This window comes from Balearica regulorum, chromosome 3, assembly GCF_011004875.1.
Source record: "Balearica regulorum gibbericeps isolate bBalReg1 chromosome 3, bBalReg1.pri, whole genome shotgun sequence".
Classification (NCBI taxonomy): Eukaryota; Metazoa; Chordata; class Aves; order Gruiformes; family Gruidae; genus Balearica; species Balearica regulorum.
This window is the reverse complement of record NC_046186.1, coordinates 84,119,135-84,146,700: the sequence shown is the minus strand read 5'-3', so window position 1 is coordinate 84,146,700 and position 27,566 is coordinate 84,119,135. Positions and strand designations below refer to the sequence as shown.

General features: G+C 38.6%; 1 protein-coding gene across 7 annotated transcripts in view; it reads right to left on the bottom strand.

The window, feature by feature from the left end:
- The window catches only part of RYR2 (ryanodine receptor 2), a 429,918-nt gene that overhangs the window by 318,302 nt on the left and 84,050 nt on the right, over positions 1–27,566 (bottom strand). For all 7 annotated transcript variants that reach the window (XM_075748765.1, XM_075748768.1, XM_075748767.1 and 4 more), the window contains one exon: positions 2,163–2,282. In XM_075748765.1, coding sequence (XP_075604880.1) covers positions 2,163–2,282 — 120 coding nt within the window. The remainder of the gene's footprint in view (positions 1–2,162; positions 2,283–27,566) is intronic.

Here is a 27,566-nt window from a genome sequence, read left to right as displayed (position 1 = left end):
AACTACCATCACCCATCTTTTGTTAGTATGATGTTTTCAAAATCTGCTGTTCTCCCTCGCCGAGGGAATCTACGTGAACCTCCAAAGAAACACTTGCGTTGTAAACTTGAACGGAAAACAATAAAATTCATCAAGCAATTCTTATAATGGGCCTGCCAGTGTTATCGTTGTAACGGGATAAGTGTTAATAGTCAGTAGGTGCCAAAGTATTCTATCAATATATGTACGTTCAATTTGACCGTTATTTTTGTAGTGTGGATTATTCAATTATTCTAGGGCAAGAAAGTGGATGCGAATAAGCTGTGCTAATAAAACATCAGCTACAGCACCAGGAGCCACAACTTTAAGGATATTGGAGAAAAGCAGGGGACTGTATCAGTCATTCTCAAGAATGCAATTCCAGGATGATAGCTGAGGTCTATCACTTGTGTTTGGCCTATTACTGGTGTTTGGTTTCACACCTTGTCCTTGATACCTGGCTGTAATTCAGATGCCACACTACTGTTTGCCTTAAAGTGCATCACAATCCCATTACAACTGGGAAATAGTCTTACAGGCATGCAGGGAAATATTTTAACTGGCTCAAGAACTCTGCTGGAACCTTTTTCAAATTATCATATGCCTCTTGTAATATTTTCTATGCTCTTCCTTCTATAATGCAATAGTAACATTGTATGGACACAGACATTAGGGGAAAAAAGAAGAGTTTATATTCTCTTATTTACCGTCAAGTTTGCTTTAAGGATTTGATAATTTTATGGCTCCCTCAGTATTTATATCTCCAAATGACTTCAAATGAGCTCATCCTAGAAACTGTCAGCCCTTAAAAATTAAAACAAAGATGAGCTGCATGGGTTTTCCTTTGTTTGCTTTTTTTCCCCAAGCTCATGCAGAATGAGCAGAATAAATATTGTTTCACAAAACATGGAGAAAAAGCAGCATCAACAAGCAAGCGTAGGAAACCGATATGAAATTTACACTGTATTCCTTAAAGACAAGAATGTTCAGGAGTTTTATATAGTGAGAGAGAGAGACTGTAGATTTAATATCCAAACTTACTGAATGATAATAAATTCATTAAATATAGATTTTTCTGGCCTCACAGGCAACTAGCACGGCAACCACTTCTATCCCAGCACATTTTTATTGTTAAAAAGATTCACTTAAAACAGAGTGGCATGAATGAATTCATCAAGATCACTGCTATTATAATGAATCATTAATATCCTAGTGAAAAATTTATTATTATGAATAATACATTCCAAATGATGAGACAGAAAATGAAGCATTACTCTGCAATGTATCAGAGAGAATCAAAGTAATGTTATGGAAGTTGGCAAGATAAAAACCATCATTTTTTCTTCTAAATCTTTCTAGATGTCTTTATTTTATTTTCTCATCAAACATTTCTATTTTAGCTGAAGAAAAAATAAATATGTTAAGCAACATTCTTCCCTTTGTATAAATAAAATGTCCAAGTATACCCATTACTTTGGTCACAGAATCAGTTCTGCCCTCAGAAGGCACATTTTTGTCTTCAAAACATGTATTTGAGCATGTGCGATCAGGAAACAAAACCCCTCCTTTGCAACAAATAGCAAAGTTAATTTTTCAGACTACAGCATCTACTGCATATATAGCAGAGTTATAGCAGGCTTAGATAAATAAACTCATTAGACGAGATAATTTTGATACTTGCACTCTTACTCTGCTAAGGGACTTAGAAGGACTTAAAGTAATAATCATCTCAACATAAATGTCACAGAATAAAGCCTTATCATAAATAGAATAATCGCTCTCTTTCCTGAGGAGTTAAAATAAGAGTAATGAAATGTGTCTTTGAATTGCAGTACACAAAAATTGCACTGCGGCTTACTACAACTGAGTTCAGACAACCAAAATAACAAGCATATTACTGAGATGGACTTCTGCAGCTAACTAGTTTTAAAATGAGTCTAAAACAGAAAGCACAGCATTAGAGTCCAGCCAAAGGGCCATGACAAAGGAACAATTAAACTTTGAAGGGGAATTAAATATTCCTTATGTTATTAATAGATTTGATTTGTCCATTCTCTGATGGATTTGTGTATAGTACATCAAAGCAAGCAATATTATAGCTGCATCCTTACTTCATACATGACACTTAAAACACTCAGCAATACCTTAGAATTTGATGTGGATTCCAAAAAGCAAAGCCTGTTGCCAAATCCTTCTGCAGCAAGGCACAATTTCTGTTGCTCCTTGTGAACAGTTGCAGTGCACTGCAGAACCACTTCATCATCCTACCAAAACACAAACAAAAACAGAGCAGTGGTTATGCTTCTGACCCAACAAGATCTGGGGAAGCATTTACAAAGTCATTCCTAAACTCAGGAACAGTTATCCCTAATCACAAGCAGAATTGAGTCTCAGCATAACTGTTATTCTCAGAGATGTGGACGTGGGCAAATCAATTCAAATAATTAGAATAAATACATATGTGATTTTCCTGTTTGCCTATCCTCATAACAAAAGTCAGTATGTTTGAAATGTAAACATTACGGGACTAAATCCTTGTAGTAATATACTCAAAGGAGATCTTGTCGACAAACCTGAAAGAACAGAAGCAGGCCTTTATTTAAATCCCAGTTCTTCAAAGTAACATACCCATAAGCTGGAGAATCCCTTTGCAGAAATATGGTTTAAGTTAAACAGAAAGAAAACCTTGTTGTAATGAGTCTATTTTCTAGCAAGGGTTTTCTGTTTAAGAATAGAAAAGATAGCATCACCCTGTGCATTCTGCCCATTCATTTCTGAAGCAGAATTAGCGAGTTTCCAATAATAAATTTCACAGGCATGATTGTGAGGAGATCATATTTAACACTGTAAATAAAATGTAATACAACAATAAAACTACAGGATGAAGCTTACGACTGGAAACAGAACAGGAGGAGACTACAAAAATGCAGACATTAAGGCAGGCACATTTACCAAAAAAAGTTGTTCTTACAGGCAGCTTTTTACACAGGGACATTCAGAAAAGTTCATCAAATTAAGTAAATGCCTGAATTTAAATCGGACTGAGTAATTTGAAGACACTTGTAAACACCCATCCTGAATTAAGCTGGCCTTTGCTTTGATTTAATTTACTTCACCCTAGTAATTAAACTAAACTAAATTAAGGTGTATTTAATTCTGAAAAGAATAGGAGATTAAATAGTTTAATCAGACACTTTAAAAATTAATTCATGTTACCTTTTTTTCATTGTCCCCATGTAGCAAACCCTAGCCCTAAGCGTACGTAAACCAATTTTCCTTGTATACCAGCAACAGTGCCCAAGCTGCATATCGCTTATGATCCACAGTCAATTGCAGAGGCAAAAAATCAGGCATTAAATCCAGAAAATGTAATACATGCGTATGTTTTATGTGTAGTTCACAACATACAATTGTAATTAACAAAGAAAAGTCCCTAAAGGTCAAAATCAGGGATTTAGAAGACCACATATACAGAGCTAAGAGCTTTGCTGTGTATCTTTGTAAAAGTAGCATGGATTAAAACCCAGAGCATTTTTTGGGGGGGCGGGAACAGGACAGTTTGGGTTATTTTTTTGAAAGCGCAAAATTAGTATTTCCTAATCTTAATTACACTTGATTCAAATAAAAGTTTATTTTGAGGTTAATAGTAGCGGTGTTAGATTGCAGCTATACACTAAACAAACACATTCTCCTTCCTCTTTCTCTTCCTAGCCCTTATTCCTCAATAACCACACCAGCAGAATGGAAACTCCAGCAACCCTGTCACCACCATACAGCGTGCTAGAGCTGGCTCCAAAAAGGGCGCAGTAGAGAAGATGCTAACATCGCACCTCCACAGCCAGAGGCAGACAATATAGTAAAGCTACTCTCTACTGACAAGAACCACCAATTCCAGTTTGTACCAATTCCAGATAGTACTCTGTGCTTTCTTAGAGAAAGAAGTGTTCTACATAGCCCATCTACAAAAGTGACTCTATGCTGACAGCAGCAAAAATATAAGTTGGTTTGGAGCAAGTCCCTGACATACTTAATTTTAGTTCATGATCTAATGCATCATATCGTTCCCTGCAAGCCAATTATGCACAATCACCAAGCGTACATGTGTAAAGTAGATGCTGACTGATGGAGGATTAAGAACAGGAATACAGCAACTGCTAAATTTCCTGGCACACAAACTTTCTCAATTGCTTTTGCAAACATTTTCTCCTCTTTTGCTGTACAGTGTAGAGAGAACACATCTCACAAATAAAGACTGATTTCTTACAAAATGCTTACTAATTAATGAAAATCAATCACCCTCCCATGCCCTTTTCAAAAGTTAATTCCTGGATTGGCAGGATGTGCTCATTAAAACAACAAAGCAAATTACAACTCTGTTTTGCTATGTTTTCTTTGTTTTTTGTGTAGATGGTTACAATAAATGTTCTCTTAATTCAGGCCACAGAGTCATAGCATTGTGAACTTCTTGCTCCAGTCAAAGTGGGGTTGATAAAATTGGCACAGAAGGTTAAGAAAGATGCAATGCCATTTTCAGATTAAGTGAAAGGTGATTACAGGTAATGATGTGTTATATACACCCAGCTGTAAGTTACTTTGCATTTCTGTGCACATCATTAGAGAAGAATCTAATATAAACTCTACCCTGGATTCAGCCTTCCAACATTTACTGACTACATATTCAGAAGGTTCCTATAGATAGACAATTTGACTGTTGCAGAATTACATTAAGATACATAATTCCATTCCATTTCTTTAGAGAAGACTGGTAAGTGGGTAAGCATCTCAGCACTGTCTTTCTAAATCTGTTTTCAAATCAGCAAATGCTACCCAGTTTCAGTATCAGGAGAGCTAAAAATGCATAATTTCCTTATTTGAAGTCACACCTCCAAAGAGACTTTCACTGAAGGTCACTTTGCTCTTGCATGAAGAAATCTACAATGTGCATCATCTTAAATGCCTATTAAAGAAAAATATTTTTCAAACATTCTTAAATCTTGAATTACGAGATGTCTCCAACTGGTTCACTTCCTCCTATTACCTTCTGAGCATTTTCACATCCATACGTTATGCAGATGAGGTTTTAGATGATCGTAATTTTTCTGTCAGTCACTGTCAGATTAGAACTGATGAAAGTAATTTATGTTTCAAAGGTCTATAACTGTAGCCTTCAAAAGTTAAGCAAATACATCATTATGTATCCAGATACACTCCTATCCACCTCTTTCCTAACTCTCCTCATATCAGACTGAAAATTCAGGTGTGGATGCAACGCAAAGGTGCTGACAAGAATATTAGTGTCTTTTAAACATCTCTGTCAAATGTTGAGTTACTTAATATCACGGTAAACTAAACAGAGATGAAAATTAAAGAGATTGCAAGAAGCCAGCTTCAAGCACAGATGTTTAATGCTAAAATGTAATCACTTGTAGGAACTTTTGATCCACTTGGAACTCTTGGGGGAAGTGTGTTTTAAGACATGTAGAAATACTTGTCTATGCGTTGCCTATATTAAGTGCATAGCCAAAACAAGAAAACCTAGTCTTCCACAACAGGTCTCTGTAACTGATCGAGGTAACATGCATGTTAATGGTGTGTGTCTGTCATATTCGACAAAAAAAGTTTAGCATATACTTGATCTAATTAAAAAAAACACTATCTGTATTCTGCTGTAACTAACAAAAGTATTTGATTTAAACTTCATATTCAAAACAAGCACAGCAGACCTAGATTATACAGAATATAGTATAGTCTTGAAAACACTCCAGCACAGTCTGGAAGAAAGGGCACAAACCTAAAATCCCTGCAGACATTTCCACTGTCATATATTTCTGCTATTCTTGTTTTGCTGAATAATCATCACTTTGATACACATCTGCCAGTTTCCTCTGTGGAAACTGGAAAATTTTACTATTTCCATCCCACTTTGCTATCACCATAACAGCATTCATTAGTAAGCTCAAAGATGCTGCTTTGTCTTCTGTTTTTCCAGTTTTTGGATATAGAAAAAAGGTATCGAGAGAGTAAGGGAAAGTAGGTGCCAATAACAACACAAATTCTGTGCACGCAGTGGGGCTGCAGCCTATTATCAAATGCACGAGGCAAGCAGTCACCATAACAACAACGGAGCACACTCTCAGATAGATCTGCATTTACTGCAAGTAAGAGTGAAGCCAACTTGAGAAGTTGTCCATTCAGTTCAGATACTTCTATGGATGATTCTTCCATCCATTCTCATGCATCCTTCAGTTCACAGCCTGATCTTCTTCACAACACTCTCGGGAATTTGCGGGGAGGTAAGATGATCCTGCCTGCCTGCAATAACAGAGCATGCCTATGGGATAGCAGAAACGGTACGCAGATTGTTAAACTGATAACCCGCGTCAGAAAGCTATTCTCCCTCCCAAGTTTGCAAATGAACTTGCTGAAGGCAATGTGCAGCTAAGGGTAATGTAACCAGCCATATACAGTGCTTTAAGATTATGACCAAGTACCATCTTGGAGTAATCCATTAACCCCAACAAAGCCTCACGTGTCAGCCAATACACCAGTTCGTAGTTTTAAACATAGCATAGCTTCCTGCAAAAAAGACATTCTGCTTTGTGTTATGTCAGATGACTGCACTGACTCAAACAGCATGAGCTTTTGATAAGCACACTACAGCATTTATCGTTCTGATTCTTCAAGGAGCATTCTGAAAAAAGCAGGTAGATATTTTCTATGCCACAAAGCCCCATTTACTTTTTAAATATCAAATTTTGAAAAGCAAGGACAGTTATTGAACAAACAGCAGCACACAGCAGATTCTTAATTATATCTATTAATTACAGGCTACTTAATTATTTTCCTGAAATCTTCATACTCACAGAAACCAAACAAATAACTGAATGATTTAGCAGAGGACCCAGTAACTAAGAAAACCATCTTTAATAGCACCATAACAGTTTTTCTACAGGTAAAAATTACTCCTAAAATCAAAATGCTGCCAGCAATAGCCATACACAGGCAAACTGCATGCCCAGAACTGCATTCCAGCAGACGAGAATAATGAGGGAAGAGCACGGGTTTGCAGTCAAGGTACCATATAAAAACAGTGAGTTCTCAAAGCTCCTTAACAGCACTTACTTTCACCTACAGTGATTATTTGATTTTTCTGTGAAATCCACTCAAATCTCCTAAGATTACACAAAATATATACTACCTAGACAAGAAAAATGTTAGTTTCTAAAGTAAAGATGTGGGCATGTTATGTTCCAACATGAATGTTTTGACTAGGTGTATTTTTCCAAAATCAGCAATTTCAAGTTATGACTGAACAAAACATATACACACACACACACACATATAAGACAGTGTTACTTTGTCCTATTAAACCCTGAAAATTGATACCTCCTGTGTGGAGTCAGTTTTGACTAATCCTTAACCTTCTCAATATGTTAATTCTATTAAAGGACTAAAACTGGCTGACCGAATTGCCACAGGTAGGCACCATCTACAGTGCTATAGCCATTAGCACCTCTTCCCTCTCCACATAGCTGTGATTTTTGAGGGTGGAATATTTGCATTATGGTATTTTTCTGGAAATCTGCTAGTTGGTGGCTTGTTTGGGTTTTTTTTTTTTAATATTCTTCTAGGGTTGGTGGTTTGGGTTTTGGTTGTTTGGGTTTTTGGTTTTTTGGTTTTTTTGTTCTGCACATTGTAGTAACTTAAACTTTTAATAGTTACACGTATTTTTAAAACTTCTGATTTCTCACCTGATACTGGTTTAGTAGGGAGTCAAAGGATAGAACAAGATTGAATAATTTATTTATTTGCCTTCTTTGAGAATGCAAACCATAATTCCCTACTGTATGTCTTGCCCTGTTTTACACTCTATCCATTACTACCTCCAAGCCTTTTATTTCAACCATGCAAGAAAAGCACAATATTTGAGTTTCTAGTACTGCTAAAAATCTCTACAGGAAAAGTTGATGATAAATAAAGTAGCAATACACTACAAGTAATACATTCATTTAGAAACACTGTACATGCTTTAGCCCAAGGTGCTTCAACTCATTATGTCATGACCTTGACATCTGCATTTTGCTTCCATTTCAGGAAAAAAAAAAAAAGGCAACTTTTTCGGGGTATTTTCCTTGAATGTATATTTTATAATTTATATTTTACTCCTCTCCAGAGAATGCTGCAAAGAAAGCATGAACTATTACTGGTTTAAATAATTTGTTGTGTTCTTCCTAATCTGACCCATCATACATAATTACCTCCCTTAAAGATGTAATGCTGACTCTGTGTTTCTACTGCTCCATGACAGTATACCAATTCTGAAACTGCATACGGAACAGAGAACGTCACATTTGCAAAATTAAGCATTCAAAGGTTAAAACTGATAAGTTATGCTTGAACATTCGAACTCACTTCTACTGCTGTTTTTTATGGCAAATACTGCAGTTAGTGGAACGTTTCTATCAACTTCCATATGCTATAAATCAGGATCTCAGCACAGACTTTAATAGCTCGATCTTTAATAGCTTCCTCAGACTCCACATATGCACAGTTCTGCTTCACTGCATCCCATTTACTGTTCAGCTGTGCAACTGAACTGTGCAATGCGTATAGGTGCCATGCATACTTTAAAAGTAGATTTACAAATAGAAACGTAGCCTGTACAAACTGTTTTCTGGCTAAGGAAACTGCAGAATACTTCTTGACTTACAAACTTTACTTCAACTTCCCTTTGCCTTGGTGGGATAAGCACTAGATTAAAGTGTAGAATGTCCTAAAGTCCTATGGGCCATCAAGTACCACACTTCCACAACTACTGGCAACCACAGGCTAATAGTTGCCCCAGAGCCTCTTTCTTTCTGTGCTTTGGAGGAAGGTAAAAAGCACCAATACAAAAGTCAAGTAACAAATTAAGACTGTGTTTTTCCTTTTTCCAAATCCCTGTTAACAACAGAGGCCTTGATGCATAGCATTTATTAAACACCATGTACGCAACATGCAAGAACCTTGATCAAAAGCAGTTAACTATCTTTTCAACAATCCTATGAGAGATACCAACAAAACAAATGCTCGGAGCGTAGCATTACTTACTTTAGCTGCTAATTCTGTCCTTGACTGATCAACCAATGTCTTCAAACTACCAAACTCTATTTAGAAATATCACCCTATTAGGGAGATGACTCTAGAGCTTCTGACATCTGAATGCAAAGGAAGTCTGTGACAGAGGTAAGAAAAGGACCCAAACTTCTGATTACTGTTTCTGAACTTGAACCCCTACCTTCTTGGTAGCAGGTGACCATCATAATAGTTAATAGCAAAATAATAATGGGATCTGTCACATCCCAGTGACCCAACCTGCACTGGCTTTGGTGCCTCGTAACTCCACGCAACACACCACCTCTCCTGTCCTGAGTGGCCACCAAAACAGATGGAGCCCAAAGTCATGGGCTAAATTCACTCAATGGACATTTTGTGGACATTTTATGGACATTTTTATTTTACAAGAGGAACTGAAAACAACCTTAGCACAGTGCACATCCTTAGGTAGGGATGCAAGATAAAAAGCAATGAAAAGACAATGGTGCTGTAGAGAAGGATCTGCTGGTTACAGTGAATCAAACACCAATCATGAGTCACAACACCAGGCAGCTGTACAGAAGCCAAAAAGCTGGGCTAATTGGGAAAGAAGTGCATGTGACTACAAGGGTAGTGATCCTTTGACTTTACAGTCAAAGCTGGTAAGGCTTCAGCTGAAGTGAAATGGCCACTTTGACCCTTCCTTTCAAAGGGAGAAAGGACAGAGAGCAACAAGACTGATGATACCTAGGAAAAGAAACCAGAAAAGATCCAGAAAAACTGATGGGATGCAGTCTGCTTAGACTGTGAGGAAACATGGCAACAATGTCAAATATATGATGCTGTTGTCAGTAAAACACAGAACAGAGGTCAAGTAATTTTCCTCATAGGAAAATTAGTATTGGACAGTTGGGGAAAAGTTTTTGGAAGATAGCAGAGCATTTTCACAGAGCAGTTTAGAACCTTCATTTTCTGCAACTGCTGAAGAAAGCCTCTATCAGGAGGATTTATGCATAGCTGAACTTGCCTTAGGACAAGAAGGAAGAGAGATTATTTTTCTGGTCACACAATTCTAAATAGTCTGGACACATTTTACTGTACATGTTTTAGTTTTATCCTGTAGGAGGAGTAATTTCATAAGAATTCAACATTATTCCAATGGAATTATCCTTTGAGACAGAAAACCCCATGCAAAACAGATGGCATTCCAGAGGATCAGACTAGCTGGTAGTTCTCGATACAGTACTATGAAGCAGGCTGCTAGTACAATAAGTATCTCCTCCCCCTTCCCCAAAAAGCTCTAACTTAGTCATAAAAATAATTTTGGAAGATTACAGCAAAGTCATGGCAATCTGCAGTACTAAAGACACACAGCAGTAAAACAAAAGAAATAAAAAAACCCAACCCACCTTGAGTCATGTAGATTCATATTCAGTACTTGTCAGAAAAAGTTTTCACTAAAGAATAATGATGCAAAGTGTCTGTCAGAAAGCAATCAGTATGTACAAGGCAGAAAACTTGTTACACACTCCTTGACTAGAGTGATGCTGTATGGCAGAGCAGAGTTTATCAAGGACTTGCGTATCAACACGGAGCAGAGTGTCTCAGGCACAATGCACATCCCAGTCCACAGGTTCCACAGCCTCCAAGAAGGAAAAGAAGGACGCCATCAGAAGGACACAAACAAATCCAAGTGAGTGGCTCCAGCACACCCAGGTAACAAGAGCACATTCGGTGGTCTGGGAAGTGCTTCATGTTCATGGAAACACAAACGTACTACTGAGTTTGATCTGACCGGGCGCTGCAGTGACATCGTTGGTGTTTGTACGCTTCAATTGCACATGCTAACCACCTCCTCAAACATACTGCTCACTAGTGATATCAAACGTGCACCCAACACTGAAAACAGATGTACTGTCTACGTGTAATCTCAAAGCTTCCTCTTCTGGCTCTTTATTCCACCTAGTCAGCATGAAACGGTGTCAAATTTGGTTTCAGCATGCAATGGCCTTCTGTATGCACGTGCTAGTAAGCTCTTGATTGAGTTCTACTAAAAATACATCTGCAGATGAACATATTTCCAATTGAGATGACTCACTATTTCTCACCAATTAGCTTCTGTGGTCCTACAGTCCTAAAAAATACCAAGTTCAGCTGTCAGTGCCTAATAATAAACTTATCCGTCTGTAACCATAGTTAGTAATGGCTAACTCCGCATCTGACACAGTTGACAGAGGAGTGGTGGAAAACATCTGCAATAAAGTACGAATACCAAATTAAACACATTATTTCACTAAACACATGATTTCAGCTTCTTAACAGCCCCAGTATGTCAAATTTATCTCTGATGTATTTCCACTTATTTTAGGAATTTGATAAGAATTCTATTGCATTACACCCTCACTCACTAGTTCCAGGCTGTGTCTCTTCTGCAATCAAAGGTGTGATTACAGCATGGGACATTATCTATGCTATATTTGATCTCACTGGTGTGAGTAACAGTACCAGTAAAGACAGAGGTGACAGCATGCTAGAAAAGGTGTCCACAAGATTCTGCAGGCAAACGCAAGATTATATCTATAATCTGAGTCAGGCTGTTAACAAGCTGCCTTTAAATGAACACCAACTATCTTATAACACCACAGTGCTCAGTCCAATAAAGCTAACAAATCCAGACTCTCATCAGTACCTGAAAATGCTGTATCTGAAAATAATCACTGACGGCTTTTAGTTTTATAACACTTTTCTGAGAAAGAGTTCATTAATCTCAGCTGGAGAACAGAGGCACACGTTAAAACAAATAATTCATTCAAGGTTACACAATACTTGGACTACAAACTGAACACATTCCCTTTTGTGTGTTCCTCCTACCCTACTAATAGGTTCCACAGGAAGATGGCTCTGACAACACACCTCTCTCATGGACAAGGACTTCTCACTCCAACTCAGACTGTGAAAACCTCCTCTCTGCATCGTCCCTTTCATGCAAGAATACATGAGAAAAGTCCACCAGCCCTCAGTCTTGTGTCTTGCAAGCAGACTCAGGAGGCTAAGTCAGTAACATGACCATCTGCTTGAGTTTGCACATTCAATCCTACATCACTTTCTCTTCCCTTAAACTTTTTTCAGCAGTATTTCTTGAATCATTCCACTTCCGCACTCTGCCAGACTGATATTTTGCAGCTGCCCAATCGATCAGGCAACCTTTCCTCTCTAATTCCCAAAGACTCACCTGACACTGTGGTTTTTTTATTTTTGGAGCAAGGTTAAGGATTCATTCTGATCTTTGCCTGTTTCAGCCATGTAATACTCTGTCAATATTTCTCCCTGCTTTCATCCTGAAGCTGCTCTAACTTCCAAGATTCACCCTTTCACTTCACATATTTCCCATGCAATGCTTTCATGTGACCATGAGAAGTCTACCACCTTTCTGAATTCTTCCTTCTTAGACTAATTCCATTTTGGAAATTTCTCTCAGACTGCTGTTCACAACTTCTCTTCTGAGTATCTTTCATTTATGATCTATTCTGTCCTGCAGAGCATTAATGAAATTATTAAGATGAGATGTGGTATCTTCTCACAAACTCCAAAAGGGCTATTACCAACATTCAATTTCTACCCAGCTTAAAATGCCACAGAAGGGCCATCATATAGCTGGAGTTGTATCATATTATGAAACCCCAAGCAGTCATAACACTGAAAGTCCAGTTCCTAGACACTTTCACTATATAAGCAAGCATAAAGCAGATTTTCAGCCTCCCATTAGAGACTGGTCGTCCCTTCAAAATAGGGACCGATATCCAATCTAGCCCACTGTCTCCAAACAGTGCTGCTGTTCTACATTTGTCTCCTCTTAACCCACCCCAACACACCTATTTCTCAAAATATTCATGTACAAAATAAAGACTGCAGCAGTTTTAAAACACTAAAATGCAGACTTTCTATCTGAAAAACTACAGTACCTAGATATCAGGAAATAACTGCATACCATAGGGACAGTGCAGTTGAGGGGAAGAGCACTAAACAGAGAGAAGTGGCAGATGGATTTTGTTCCAAGATCTGCGGCTGAACTTTTATAATTTATTAGTCAAGTTATTCCCCTGTGCTTAAGCCCCTTTTCCACATCTGGTGGATGTATTTGTTTGGACACTAATTCTCCCAGGCAAGACTATTCCAAATTCAGTTTCAAGATAAACCACATCATTAATAAGTGCAAGATTACATACATGCTGTAACAGAAAAGAAACAAAAACTTACACATAGCATGAAATGTTTTGTTGGGCTTTTCTTTTTTTTTCCCCTCCATCAAGAGCGAGTTTAAGCAGCAACTACAGATCATGCCAGGAGAACTACCCAGTGGTGCAGCCACACAGCCGCCCAGGAAGGCACTGAAAACTTGCACATCCCAATTTTCACTCAAAAAAAAGCCTCCATCAGCACAGTGCTAGGAAAAAAAAAGTATAATAAAATAATCCAGCTGGAACCATCTGCTTGATGGCTTTACCTGCAGGGCCCTGGGAACAGGTCAGCTACTCGGTTCAATAGGCTGCCTGTGGCCCACAGGTGAGGCATTTTTCCTCTGATTAGCAGAAATGTCATCAAGTTTGAACAGTAATCATATTCTGCAAAATCATAATATTGGAAATTTACTGCTCTCTCTTCAACAAGTAAAGAAGATAAGAAGCAGCAGCAGGACAAATGAGGACTGAGATACTCAGAGAGCAAAGATTAGTGATTTTGACCACTCCCAGGGATCCAAGACAGAGCTACATACAGCAGGAAAACACCAGGCACAGATCACCACTCTCCCCTGAATACAAAACACTTTTTATGGCTTGATTTTTAATTTCTTGTCTATTCATCTCTTAGGAAAAAAAAAAAAAAAAAAAAAAAACAAAAAAACCAAAAAAAACCACACACAACAAAAACATGGCATTTGCCTCTGGATTTGCAGACATCTCTTGGGAAATTAATCCTCTCAGCTGTATTCTCTGTCATTTCCTCACTTTTCTAATCCTACCACTCCCATGATGATCTATTCTTCCTATCTCATGCAACACTTGACACTCTTTTCATTCTTCTTCCCCTTACAGTCTTTCTTCCACCGATCATATCTCCTGCTTTCAGCCCTCCATTCCCCCTCCTACCATCCTTTATTCACATCCCACCTTCCAGCCCTGACACCGTTACACCGTACCCAGACTTGTCCAGTACCTCTCTGCCCTCCTCTCAGGTCTCCTCCCTGGCCACCAGAATAACCCTTTTAAAGGGCTGAGAAAAAAATTCAGACACACTTCTATAGTTTAAAAAGGCTCTCTAATCTCTCCTCTACCTCAGTTCTAATGATGCCAATACTTGGCCACACTGAGCAGTGGGAAGAAAGGAAGGGAGGCTTGGTAGCCCTTTCCACATACTCAGGGATGTCAGGGAAACAGACATTTGATGAGTATTGCAAGGTTATCTTCAAAAAAACCCCACAGCATACAAGAAAGAAAAGAAAGCAAAGAAGCTCAAGGGTCCTTTCCCATTAAGCCACACTACCAGACTTCGGTGTACTAACATCACAAGAAAGTCAAAATACCAAACAGAAGATGAGGGCGGCCTGATCTTGATCACATTAAAGAATAAATCATTATACCTAGCATGTTGCAGTTTATATGCTTATTGTGTGATAAAATAAAGATAATTTCTTTTTTGGGGCAGAGTGTTCTGTCCATAATAGCAGCCGTCAGTCAAGGCAGCAGCACTGGGATAGCCAAGGAAGTCAAACCTCAGCAATCCTGGGGAGGTTGAGAGGGTCATTTTTTTGTTGCCAGACATTTTCAGTCCCAGTAACAGTGCTCAGGTTTACAATAGAAGTGTTATGAGGAAAACATTCCTTAAGCAAGGATCCACAGATTGCATTGACAATTCTTGTTAATTTTACCCAAATTTAGAGTCATAGTAGTTAAGCCATATTTACTCTACAACTTTAATCAAATCATAGCATGACAAGCCACACTATTAGAGTCCTTTTTCAGTGAATCCTGCTTCATGAGAAAGATGTTCCAGACAATAGTAATTGTGCACTTTAACTTGCCAGCCCTACTTTTACTTCACTTTTATCATAAAAGAAAACATGAAAAATATTATTTTGTTTTTAAAATTAGGTTTCAAACCACTGTTTTGTAATCCATAAAACTGCCCTGATATGTCCTAGGAAAAGTATGCCATTAATCTTCATTTCATTTGACACATCAAAAGATATACCATGATCACAGAACTTACTTGGCAACAGCTGCCCCCCGGAAGCATTCCCTAAACTAACGATGTGCCATTTACTTCACACAATTTAAAAAACAACACGTATAGAGGGTGTGAAGTGACAGAAGTCTTTCCCAAATGTAGTAGATGCATCTAGGCAAGGTGCTACAATAATCCCAACATATTTTGCCAGGAGTCAAGCACTCTAGCTCGTCACCCCTGTGCTTGCTGTTTCAGAGACAAATAGGTTACTTCTTGGTAACTCCTAAAACACTGTTGAATGGGGGATGGGGTGGGGAATCTGTGGCATCCTGAAATACAGACGCATCTGAAATATTCACCGCAATAGCAGTATATGTTGGATCGACAAATTCTGCATAAGAAATCAAAGTGCACTGCAGTAGGAGATTGGGTTATTAAAGACCCCGTGCAATATTAACAGACCAGTAAGTAGATCCTGATGCTTTCTGTGCTAAGCCTGTCTTTTGAAATAATAAAAAATTATGGGTTTCTAAAATAATTTCTCTTTAGCCTAGCTTTCAGGGCACTGTTAATTTTAAATAATTTCTCTCTAGTCCTTCATAGTCTTACTGCAGAGCTGAACAGTTCGTGGAAAAGCTGTGAGATTCAACTAGCACGCTGTATATTGCAGCAACTGCTAACCAAGAAAAAATAAGGAATTTTCAAATACACAGGAAAATGGCTTTCTATCACCAGGTTCTCATGCCAGCAGGTAATTCTTCAGAGATTTTAATCAGGTGCAATGACAGAAGGCTGCAGTGAACTACGAGTCCCAAAAATATGTTATTAAAGCAGGTGCAAAAATATCTTTCAAGCTTATGTATGTCGCAACATACCGTTCAGAGACAGTCCGGTTTTTATTTCCTGCTTCTTCCTCTGAACAAACTCACCAGCTATCACAAATGAGCCAGTGAAATGGAAAATTATCACCAAGAACATTGAAACAGCAGGAGTATCTTTCAACCGCTTCTACTCACTTTCACTGGCAAATGTTTCAACACACAAAATTATGCACAAGCAAGCACTCAAACATTATAAACCACAAATTTATATTTGTATACTTATTTTTTTGTTCTTTTGCGTATATATATATTTTACATGACATAGGATAAAACATATGTTTCACTCTGCTCCCAACTAAGAAGGGCAAAAAACAAGCACTAACAAAATCTTGCCATGTTTGTTTATACAGTGGAATTAATGATTCTGTATTATATTAAAAAGGTACATTATCTCAAACAAAAGTTTCATCACAGCTGAAAATACAAACTCTCAAATACTGATTTCATGATCACATGCTGAACTCCATTTTTCCCTCTCATTTACAGTAAGAAATTCTAACATTGCTTCTACTGTACTTGGAGAGTAGAGACAGTAAAAAAAGTATCATATTATCATATAAGCTGCATCTGATAGTAGAAGTCCTCCTAGAAATCTGTCAGAATTGCTACTAAAGAAGAGAGCAAAATTAACATTTTTATTTCCACTATGAAGTTATATGTATAGCCTGTTTTGCACAGGCTGCTATTTATCAAGTGCCACCCTCACTGAAAATTGCACTATGACATTAATTGTAAATCAGAGAAGTCTGAGAAAAAGAGAAGAACTTTTTAACCAGGAAAGTAGATTCAGAATAATGGTTTCATCTGAGCCAGAGAAAATCAAGGCTGGATTTTTTAATGCTGGGGGAGGGACGCTGTTTTTCTGCATATGTTACATGACTAAAGACCTATATTTTAACAATACCCTTTAAATTTAATACTTAATGTAAGATATGTCTAAATCATGGAACTTAATATATTAACTTGCCTACTTATTACAGAGAATATCACTTTGCATTACCATTTTTCATTCCTTCATGCATGTCAACTGATGGTTAACATCTACCGTTAAAACACAGGTGTAATTCACAGTCTCATGAAAGCTTTCACATCACCTCGAATACAGTACACGCACGTAACTTAATTTGGGTCACAATTATATTTCAGTGCTTGCCCTCTAACTTCACTAATTTTAGTGTTAATTTAAACAACTTAAGTACTGCAGCAAAGCTAGGCAGATAACCCTCTGTATATCGGAGACTAAGAACCATGAGCTCTTACATGTTTCTTTCGGCTCTACTGAGTTCCTTCGGCTCACTGAGCTCCTGCAAACCATTTAGACTAGGATGCATCACCCCTAACTTATGGCATCTAAAATTCAGTCACCTAAGTGTACTTAGCTACCATCTGTCATTTAGCTATTTACATCTACTCAGCCTCAGCTCCCTTTACAGCCAATGGTGGGAGATCAGTTTTCCAGAAAGCGAGGCACCTTCTCGTGAAGCCAGAATTCAAGACAGCCACAATGAACTGCCCTCTGCAGGTATCTCCTCCTCTCCTTGGACTCTGCAATAATCAGCTTAGGCTGGGGTGACCAACACTTAGGTGTCCCAGTTTAGGTGAGATGAATCCCAGCCTCAGCATGCTCACAAGCAGCTTGTCCGACGGTAAAGAGGCAACAGAGAAACATTCGTCCTCTACAGAACAGTCTCGTGTTTTCAGTGAAGTGGCAGTATGAAAACTAACTCGTAATAGCTCAAGGCATCAAATTTAATGAAATTTAGGCAAGCTTTGCATGACTACTGAAATTACAGCTATGTCCTAAATAACAACAAACAAATAGCACACTGTGGGCTGGTGCTTCACACTCTTTCACTGCCCATTGCCTCAGTCAAATTACATAAAAACTGACGAAAGGAGACCACCTTGGCATATTAATTTCAACCCATGCAAAGCTCGGTATTCAAAACAGTCAACCGGTCATTCCAGCTCTACTCACAACCCCCGAGTCCTCAGTCAGAAGATCAGTTGCTCCCCAGTTTCTGTATTAACTTACAAGTGTGCGCATGCAGCACCTTCAGCCCCCAAACAGCTGAGGAGTAGCAGCCAGTCATCGTGATGACAACACCGACAAATCCTGAGGCAATCCAGGATTTATAGAGACCTCAGCTAGCACGAGGCACGAGCCAGACATCTCTCCACTGCTCTGCCAGCTGCTCCAAAGCATTTAGATGGAGCAGGAAAAGCTAATGAAAATTCTGGGAAGAAAGCGTAAACTTTAGGGAGGCTTTGGCAGTCCAGCTTCCACATGGCTGGCTGTCCCAGGAAGGGGAGTTGGATTGCTGCAGTCAAGCTTCAGGCATCCATGTCCAACCTAGTGCCATTGGGCTCTGTTTAATGATTTTTTTTTTTATTTTTTTTTTTTTAAGAAAAAAGGCGGGGTGGGGGGAGAAGGGTGTTTTCAGGTACTCTCTTGACTAAAAAGGAAAACTAGATGAGTACCTCAGATGTAGACTTCTAAATTAAATGAATCATATCCTAAGCAACAGACTAATACCAAGAAGCAAAAAAAAAAAACAAACCCCAAACCAAACAAAAAAAACCAACCAGACTGACATAATAGCTGACATCAATCATGCTATACTTCTCATTTTAGGTCAGCATTATCAGTTGTCTTCATGTCCAATGTTTGCGGGCAGGCACAAGACAATAGACCTGAGATAAAGGAACCAAAGTACAGGTAATTCTTACAGTAACCACCACAGCAGAAGAGGATATTTAATAAAAGAAACTGGTAATATAATAAAAGCTGGTAAGCCTGAGGCATGACAGAGCATACTGTTAGCATTATAGCATACAGACTATTGAACAAGGTTTATGCATACATACATACACACATACAGACATAAACATGTATCAGCATCAAATCAGTATTACTGGTAGTTAAAATTCAAGGTTTCTGGTTTTACTTGGCCTCCCACCCCCAATAATCCATCTTAAGTAGCAATTAGACAAAAAAATTCTGTCTTTTCCTCACATGCTGTCGTAAGTTTTAAGAATATTTATGGCTAGGTAGAGATTTTCATGACCCTTGTTGAGCAGGCCATTGATCTCAATAATGCAGATGTAAACCAAATAGAAAACAATCTCTTTGGAAAGCAAGATATATAGATAAGGGCAGATAACTTTAACCATGAACTTTGCTTACATGAACATAGCATATTCTCTACTTCAATACTGATGTCATTTTAGGTTCACCCTAAAGCCTGTATTTACTACTGAACTAGAAAGATGGTGAAAATTAAAGAACGAAACCTACAGAATGAAATGATATAGGCCTCTCTGTGCCTCACCACTTGAAACTAAAGCACGCAGGAATTAAACCACTTTAAAGCAGAAGGTCACTATCATAGTATAGACAACCATAATGAACAATCACTGGCTTTAGAACTTCAGAAAGGAAATGCTGCAATGGTTGTGCGAGAAACTACAAGTTAATTGACAAGATACTTGTCTGCTATGGATAACACAAATACATGAAATATGGACGGAAAATTTGACATCACCTAACAAGAATCACTTTTTTTTTTTCCTTACAAGATAAACATTTATCTGTTATAAAAATCTCTGCTAAAATAAGCAAAGAAAAGCAATAAGACTTATGTCCAGGGCACCACTATAGAAGTCAAAAGAAGTTTAGCCACTGTCATCAGTATGAATGCCTGGTAGTAAAAACGTTACTAGAGTGTCCAGCACAGCAGACACTTAAGACTTTCTCAGTGAAGTATACAGCAGAGGACCAGATTACCCACTAAGAACAGTCTCTTACACAATCCTGAGGGAGTCCCTAAGCAATAACTACCAAATTAAACAAAAAGGGATCCACAACACTTGAACACCTATTGTGCTGTTGTCCACTCTATTTCCACTTCCCCATATTTGAAAGAGCAAATCCTTCTGTACCTGTCTCCCTGATATCATCATAGATTCCTAGTTGGTCACTTCACTATTTCGACAATAATAAGCTGAATTAAAAATCCGTATAGCTTTTCACATTGATTATTGTGGCTGAGGATGCAAACCTGCAGTATTTGCATTTGAATTATTCTGAAATTAGTCCATTTTGAGCTGAAATGCTCCAGACTCAGTCTTTGCTCAAAGACACATTTGTTAGGATGTTTTTAAGATGACTTTAAAACCCCAAAGCCTGAAATCTTTCACGCACACTTAACTAGGAAATTAAAGCAAATATAGATGCAGTGATAAGAACACAGGCAGAATCGCAAGCTGCAAAAATAAAAAGTGCACAGATGTTCCAGCTCTCGTTTTTGGCTTTCTCATGAAATATTTACATTAATAATATGCCATCCAGATGGACCTTTATAGGTATGAGAAGTGGGCCCGTGTGAACTGCATGAAGTTCAACAAGGCCAAGTGCAAGGTCCTGCACGTCGGTCGGCGCAATCCCAAGCATGACTATAGGCTGGGTGAGGAATGGATTGAAAGCAGCCCTGAGGAGAAGGACTTGGGGGGTATTGATTGATGAGAAGCTCAACATGAGCCGGCAGTGTGCGCTTGCAGCCCAGAAAGCCAACCGTGTCCTGGGCTGCATCAAAAGAGGTGTGACTAGCAGGTCCAGGGAGGTGATCCTGCCCCTCTACTCCGCTCTTTTAAGACCCCACCTGGAGTACTGCATCCAGCTCTGGGGTCTCCAGTACAAGAAAGACATGGAGCTGTTGGAGCGAGTCCAGAGGAGGGCCACAAAGCTGATCAGAGGGCTGGAGCACCTCTGTTATGGAGACAGGCTGAGAGAGTTGGGGAGACCTTCTAGCAGCCTTCCAGTACCTGAAGGGGCCTACAGGAAAGCTGGAGAGGGACGGTTTACAAGGGCTGCTAGTGACAGGACAAAGGGTAATGGCTTTAAACTGAAGGTGAAGCTGTGGCTGCCCCCTCCCTGGCAGCGTTCAAGGCCAGGTTGGATGGGGCTTTGGGCAGCCTGGTCTAGTGAAGGGTGTCTCTGCCCATGGCAGGGGGGTTGGAACTAGGTGAGCTTTAAGGTCACTTCCAACCCAAATCATTCTGTGATTCTATGATTCTGTATCATTGTAAGACTGATTATATCCACTTTACGACATTCTGGAAGGTGTTGATTTTGACAGAAACACATAACACTATACCGTATTTGTAATGCTAGGCAGAACCTAGGGAAAAAACCAACCAACCAAACAAAAAAACCAAACAGATTTAAATCATTACTAAAATAGGCAATACCAAATTGAAAGTAATCAAGGTGTGTCTTACTCAAAAAAAGCTGTTACAATAATACGTTTATTTTAGCAGCCTAGAAAATCTCTTCTGGCGACTGCATCTATTTCATTTACTCAAATGGGCGTACACATCTGTTCAGTTCCATTTAGCAGCTTGAAAAAAAGGGACCAAAGTCAACAATAAAAGCAAAATCTGAAGAGTTTCTGGGGTCTCTCCGTGACTCATGGCCTGTACACAGCCAAACTGATTTAATATGGTTTTCAGTGGTAGACTTTGGTTTGCCACATGAAACACAAGCACATTTGAAAGAAATGATGATGTACATTGGAGGTATCAAATCTGAAGCAGGAATTGGTTGGGGGTTTGTGCATGTAGAACTGTTTGTTACTTGTAGCTAAAAGCTAGTTCTGTCAAAACAAAATAAACTCATGCACAAATAACACAGCTTTTTTAATTACTACAAAGGAGATGGAGTTTTGATTTCACTAGGTTGAGTTTTGACACGTTCCAATTAAGCTGGGGTTAGTGGGGAGGACTGTCCTTCAACATTCAACTCCCTTTAATTTTTGCAATTAGATATCCTATCTAGACCTTTGTTATAGGAATGCAGCTTCATAAAATATTATTCTTCTAATAATATTTACACAAATACAGAGTGCTTTCAAAAATCCTGAAGTGTATACCTATATGGCTTCACCATAAGCAAAATATTTTTTTGAAAAAAAAACCCAAAAAACATTTTTTAGGCTTCATAGTGCTATTCAGTAGTGTAATTCAATATTCTTGGCCTTATCTCCAAAGATCTAAACCAATTTTTTTCAACCCCCTCTCTCGTGTTTCTCCCTCTTTTATTCCCAAGTCATGAAACAATATGGGACATATACTAGGTCTAGAGTCTAGGACAGAGGAAAATATAACCAGATCAGCAACATTTCCCAGAAACAGAGCCAAGTAGCTGCAATTTTAATTAGAGGGGTATTTAACTGTAGTATGTTGATCTAAAAGAAAATAGATCTTACAAACCCACTCGGAAGCAGAAGGGCAATCAGAATAAAGGTTCCTATAAAGCATATGCTAAGAAATAACACAATAAACTAGTGCTGAACACCCTTGTCTGAAACGGACGGGCGCTGTACAGCGCTTGCTGTAAAGCTTAATGATGCTGAACATACCAGCTTTTGTTTCATCCTCTTTATTTCATTGATACACTTTTGTAATTGTTAGAAAACCATCTATAAGCATCAATTCAATTGTCATTTCAGGCAGATAACACCTGGATTGATCTCACTGCATCAGATGTGTTCCTCTCTCCAAAATAAGACATCTGCTCATGTGTACAATCCATGCAAGAAAATGCCAAAATCTTGATGTGTCCAGCACAGTCAGAGCAGGCAATGCCATGATTCTCTTGGGCTTCTAACTTGTGTGTCAGGGTTGGATCTCTCACTTGCTTCTCAGACATCCTGACTGACATTCAGTTCTGACTCTAACATCTAACTAACATCTCTCTGCCACTGCATTTTTTCCTGCACCAGTTTCTCCAAGCATCCTTTGCATCTTAAATTACCAAACCACTCACTTCTCTGGCCTTAACCAATACATTCTCCTCCAACTCCTATCTTGTTAAAATGCAAGTGTAAGAACAATTTCCCTAAACTTTTGCTTTGAACCTACCGTCACCTTCCTCGTTGCCTTCTTGCTTTTCCTCATACTTCCCCGGACATTGCAAATATCACTTAATTATAAGTGATATTTGTCTCTGGAGCAGAGACAGACAGACTGTCTAGCTGTTTGTTCCATACATGAGCAAGTGACCCAAAGTGGTCAGCCACAGTCAACAGGAAACCTTAGGAACAGAGGGACCAGAGGGAGACTCCACATAATGCTAATTTGTATGTATACCCTAATTCTGTTATTACTTCATGACGGTCAAGAAATGTAGTATCTGGTTAAAAATTAAAATTATTGGGGGAGAGGGGTGTCTAAGAACAGCTGAATAGCAAATGACAAGAACATCACTTTCGCATTCAAGGGAAGTTTATGTAATTTCACACTTTACTGCCTTCATATAATTTTTAGGAAAACTCCATACAGTTCAAAAATCCCTTGCAGCAAAGCTTTATCTGCTACTTGCATCCTTAGCATTTATTGGAACATTTGTATTAAAATGCAAACATAAATGCCTAATTCCTATGTAAAAAGAAGAGTTTGTGTGCACGTGTAGCACAAGCATTTTATTTGATGTTATTGCTAGCTGCTGCCTAAGAAGCTTTTACAGTTTAGAACTTTTATATTAATTTTCTAAGAACAGTTAAGCAACCTCCTTGGCAAAGCCAGAAAACAAGCTATTTCTCCAAGAACCATTACACACAGAAGTGAGATGCCTTTCTGGGGGATTCAGATCCTTAAGAATCAAGCAAGTTTTAAATAGAGATTTGAATGTGAAAGTAAATATTTACATAAAAGAGGGTGGTTTGTGCTGACGTGAAATTCTTAATAAACCTCTAACCAAACATGGAGAAACACATCCAAAAATGGAGAAAAAACCTAAAACTAATTTGCTGAGGTATTTTGGTAGTCCTTTCCACATGAACATAGTCATCACCTTCCTGCACACAACTTAGCAACATGTATTCAGAACTGGAAGATGATTCCTGAACAGTCATTAAAGATCTTGGGCCAATAAAAGAGTATGTGCTACTAGTATTTAAACCCGGGCAGGCCTTCAGATATTTCTAAAGGACGCATGAAGAAGCTACACAAGCACTATGCCTGCAGCTCTCAGCTTCAGAGACATCTCTTGCTTCAAATCCTCCTTTCGTCTCAGGTTGCTTCTCTCATCTCTTTAAGGCAGCGAGCATATGCAAGTACACAAGGAGCAAGGAAGACGTGCTGCACTGCAAAGCGCCAGCAACAGAGCTTAGGAAGAGCCTTCTGGCTTCCGTACCGAGTGTGAGAGAAGGTCAGCTGGAAGACCAGCTAACGAACTGCATTAATTTTTCCCAGTGTAATGAATATAGTGTGATATTGAAATCTTGTTACGATTTATGAATGCAAAATGTTTCTCAGCCAAAAAACAAACTAACCACTTTAGCCAGGTACTCCTGGAATGGGAGACAAATAAACAGACAGATAAAGAGCAGATTTAATTTGAATTTAAACATTGTTTGTTACTTTCCCTTTCTTAAGATATTTTGGAGGGGAAGGGATGTTTGTTTTGTATGGCTTTTTGTTTGTTTGTTCTTAAGACAACTGGCTAAATGCTATCTCTGGTTTCACAGAATTTACTTAGGCTCATATTTTCCCTTTTTAACAAGTTGACCTTCCCAGGATAAATCACAGATGATTCACCTATTGTTATGCAAAATTCCTTTAGTCATCTATAAATAATAATTATTTTTTTAAATGATACACATAAGCAGGACTCACTCTTTATTCTGAAAAGAAGACAGCCTTGTCTTATATACTGCTGAATCCCACAGCCAGAAGCTCTCAATAGCGTAATTACCACAAAATCGTCTCTATAAAGTACATAAAAGAAACCATAAACCCACAAATTTCTTCCTTGTAGGGTAAGGAGAGTGTTCTCCTTCTGTTCTTTTCTGTAACTGCATTGTTGTGCTTATTTTACTTATTTTTAATCCTTGAGTTCCCTAAAACAAATTTTTAAAATTTCCATGGAAGTGAATTAATTGGGGGTAACATTTCCTGAAGGTCATTAAGAAAACTAGATACTAAAATATGCTCTATCATTCCTTGTTTTTGCAATCTGCATCTATTAACAAAAACAATTGCTTTTCAGAAACCTATACATCATTTTCTGTCTTGCATAAAAGTTATACTGTTTAATGAAAATAGAAGCATTTGATACAAAAAGAAAAATCTTTTTAGTAGAAACCATTTTTTGGTAAAAAATATCTTCACGGATATTTTCAATGAGTTCTGATAGTATTACAGCTATAAAATTGACCTCCAGCTAAAAGGGAAAAAAAAAATAATTTTCCATCTGGTTCTCAAGAACTGGAGATGACTCATTTTTGCCTCACCACTGCTGCTATCTTTTGGCATATTTTCCTATACACGTGCCAAATTTAGCAAATCTCTCTGATCTCTAGCTAGAGAAAATTACTCTGATTGCATTTAGGTGTTCAGGGTTTGCCAAATTTTTACCTGCTTCAGTTTTTTTAACTTGTAGAATGCAGCCATTTAGTACAAGTGTCTATAATGAATTGGAATGTTTAATTCACAGCTATGAACAACACTAGAACATCATTTTTACCATTGCTGTGGTCTGTTGGCTGACTGTCCTGCAAATATACCTTTTAGATGTTGCTTTTTCTTTGTTTTTTCCTTCTTCTTTTTTTTTTCCCCCAAATATTTCTGTGCACTCTATTAACTATTGCAATTCGTGACAGAGTGAAGAACCATCACATACCAGAGAAGTCAGACAAGCTGCTACAGTTCTACCTCCGTTCTCCATGTTTCTACTCATATGGGGACACTGAATCCATCACATTGCCATATGAGGACAGGTTTAAATTCAAGATCTATATCCCACACCATTCACACTGTGAACCAGGATGGAGGAACCTCTTCCTTGCTGAGGACCAGGCAGCCCATTCAAACACCCTTAGTAGACTACATGCTATTACATATTAGCATTATCAAACCATAATTGGAGAGAGTACCAGGTTTCCTGTATTCACAGTTAAATCTGTAAAGAAACCACTTCAGTTTGAGTTCATGCCAGGTTAAGTGTAAACACAAGTACATTCAATGCCTCTCTCCTGCAACCTTCATGGATGGAGCACATGAATACCCATGCATACAACAGACAGCTCTGCCAGCAGTTATTCAAACTGAGGTCTTTCTCCAGCCCAGCGAGGGCGCTTCAGTTCAGAGTAGCGCTGATGGCAAGCACACAGATAAATGCACCTGACAGATCTTGGAGAAACAACCACACTGAATTCAAGGAGCTGCAGTGGGCATCTCTGCGCAGAGCTACAGGAAGGTGAATGCAAGCCAATCACCTTGTCCCTTAACTGTGTATCAAAAAAAAAAAACCAAACCCCACCTTAATTAAACTACATACTAGATGATGTTAACGGCAATATGGCCTATATGTTATGATCATATACATCAAATAGCTACTTCTATTTGTATTTGAATCTCTAACTAAAACAACTACAAACTTTTATGTCATAAAATGGTTTAAGTGTAAAGCTTAGGGTAAAGTCCTTTCTTACTGGCATTGAGGATTTGCCGAGATCTCAGATTTCTTACATTGAATAAAAGCAAATAAGCTTACTCTAGATTAGCAAAGTCAAAAAATGGGAATCACAGAATGGTAGGGGTTGGAAGGGATCATCTAGCCCAACCCCCCTGCTAAAGCAGGATCACCTAGAGCAGGTTGCACAGGATCGCGTCCAGGCAGGTTTGAATATCTCCAGAGGAGACTCCACAGCCTCTCTGGGCAGCCTGTTCCAGTGCTCGGTCACCCTCACAGTGAAGAAGCTTTTTCTCATATTGAGATGGAACTTCCTGTGTTCCAGTTTGTGCCCATTGCCCCTTGTCCTGTCACTGGGCACCACTGAAAACAGTCTGGCCCCTCCTCTTGACACTCACCCTTCAGATATTTATAAGTGTTGATGAGATCCCCTCTCAAGTCTTCTCTTCTCCAGGCTAAACAGCCCCAGCTCTCTCAGCCTTTCCCCATACGAGACATGCTCCAGTCCCCTGATCATTCTCATAGCCCTCCGCTGGACTCTCTCCAGTAGTTTCCTGTCTGTCTTGTACTGGGTAGCCCAGACCTGGACACAGAACTCCAGATGTGGCCTCACCAGGGCAGAGGCAGAGGAGGAGGATAGCCTCCCTCGACCTGCTGGCCACGCTCTTCCTAATGTGCCCAATACAGAGAATATAGAGAAAAGCCGCATCAGTGGTGAGCTATGACATAAAAGAGAGCACTTTATCATACTAATGAAGTTAATGCTTTAATACAACAGCTGAAATCGGAAGCAGTACATAAACAATTAGTAAAATTACTGGAATAAAGGAATTAATGAGGTGAACAAGAAAGATGCACAGACTCTCAAGAAAATAAAAATATTATTGATCCAT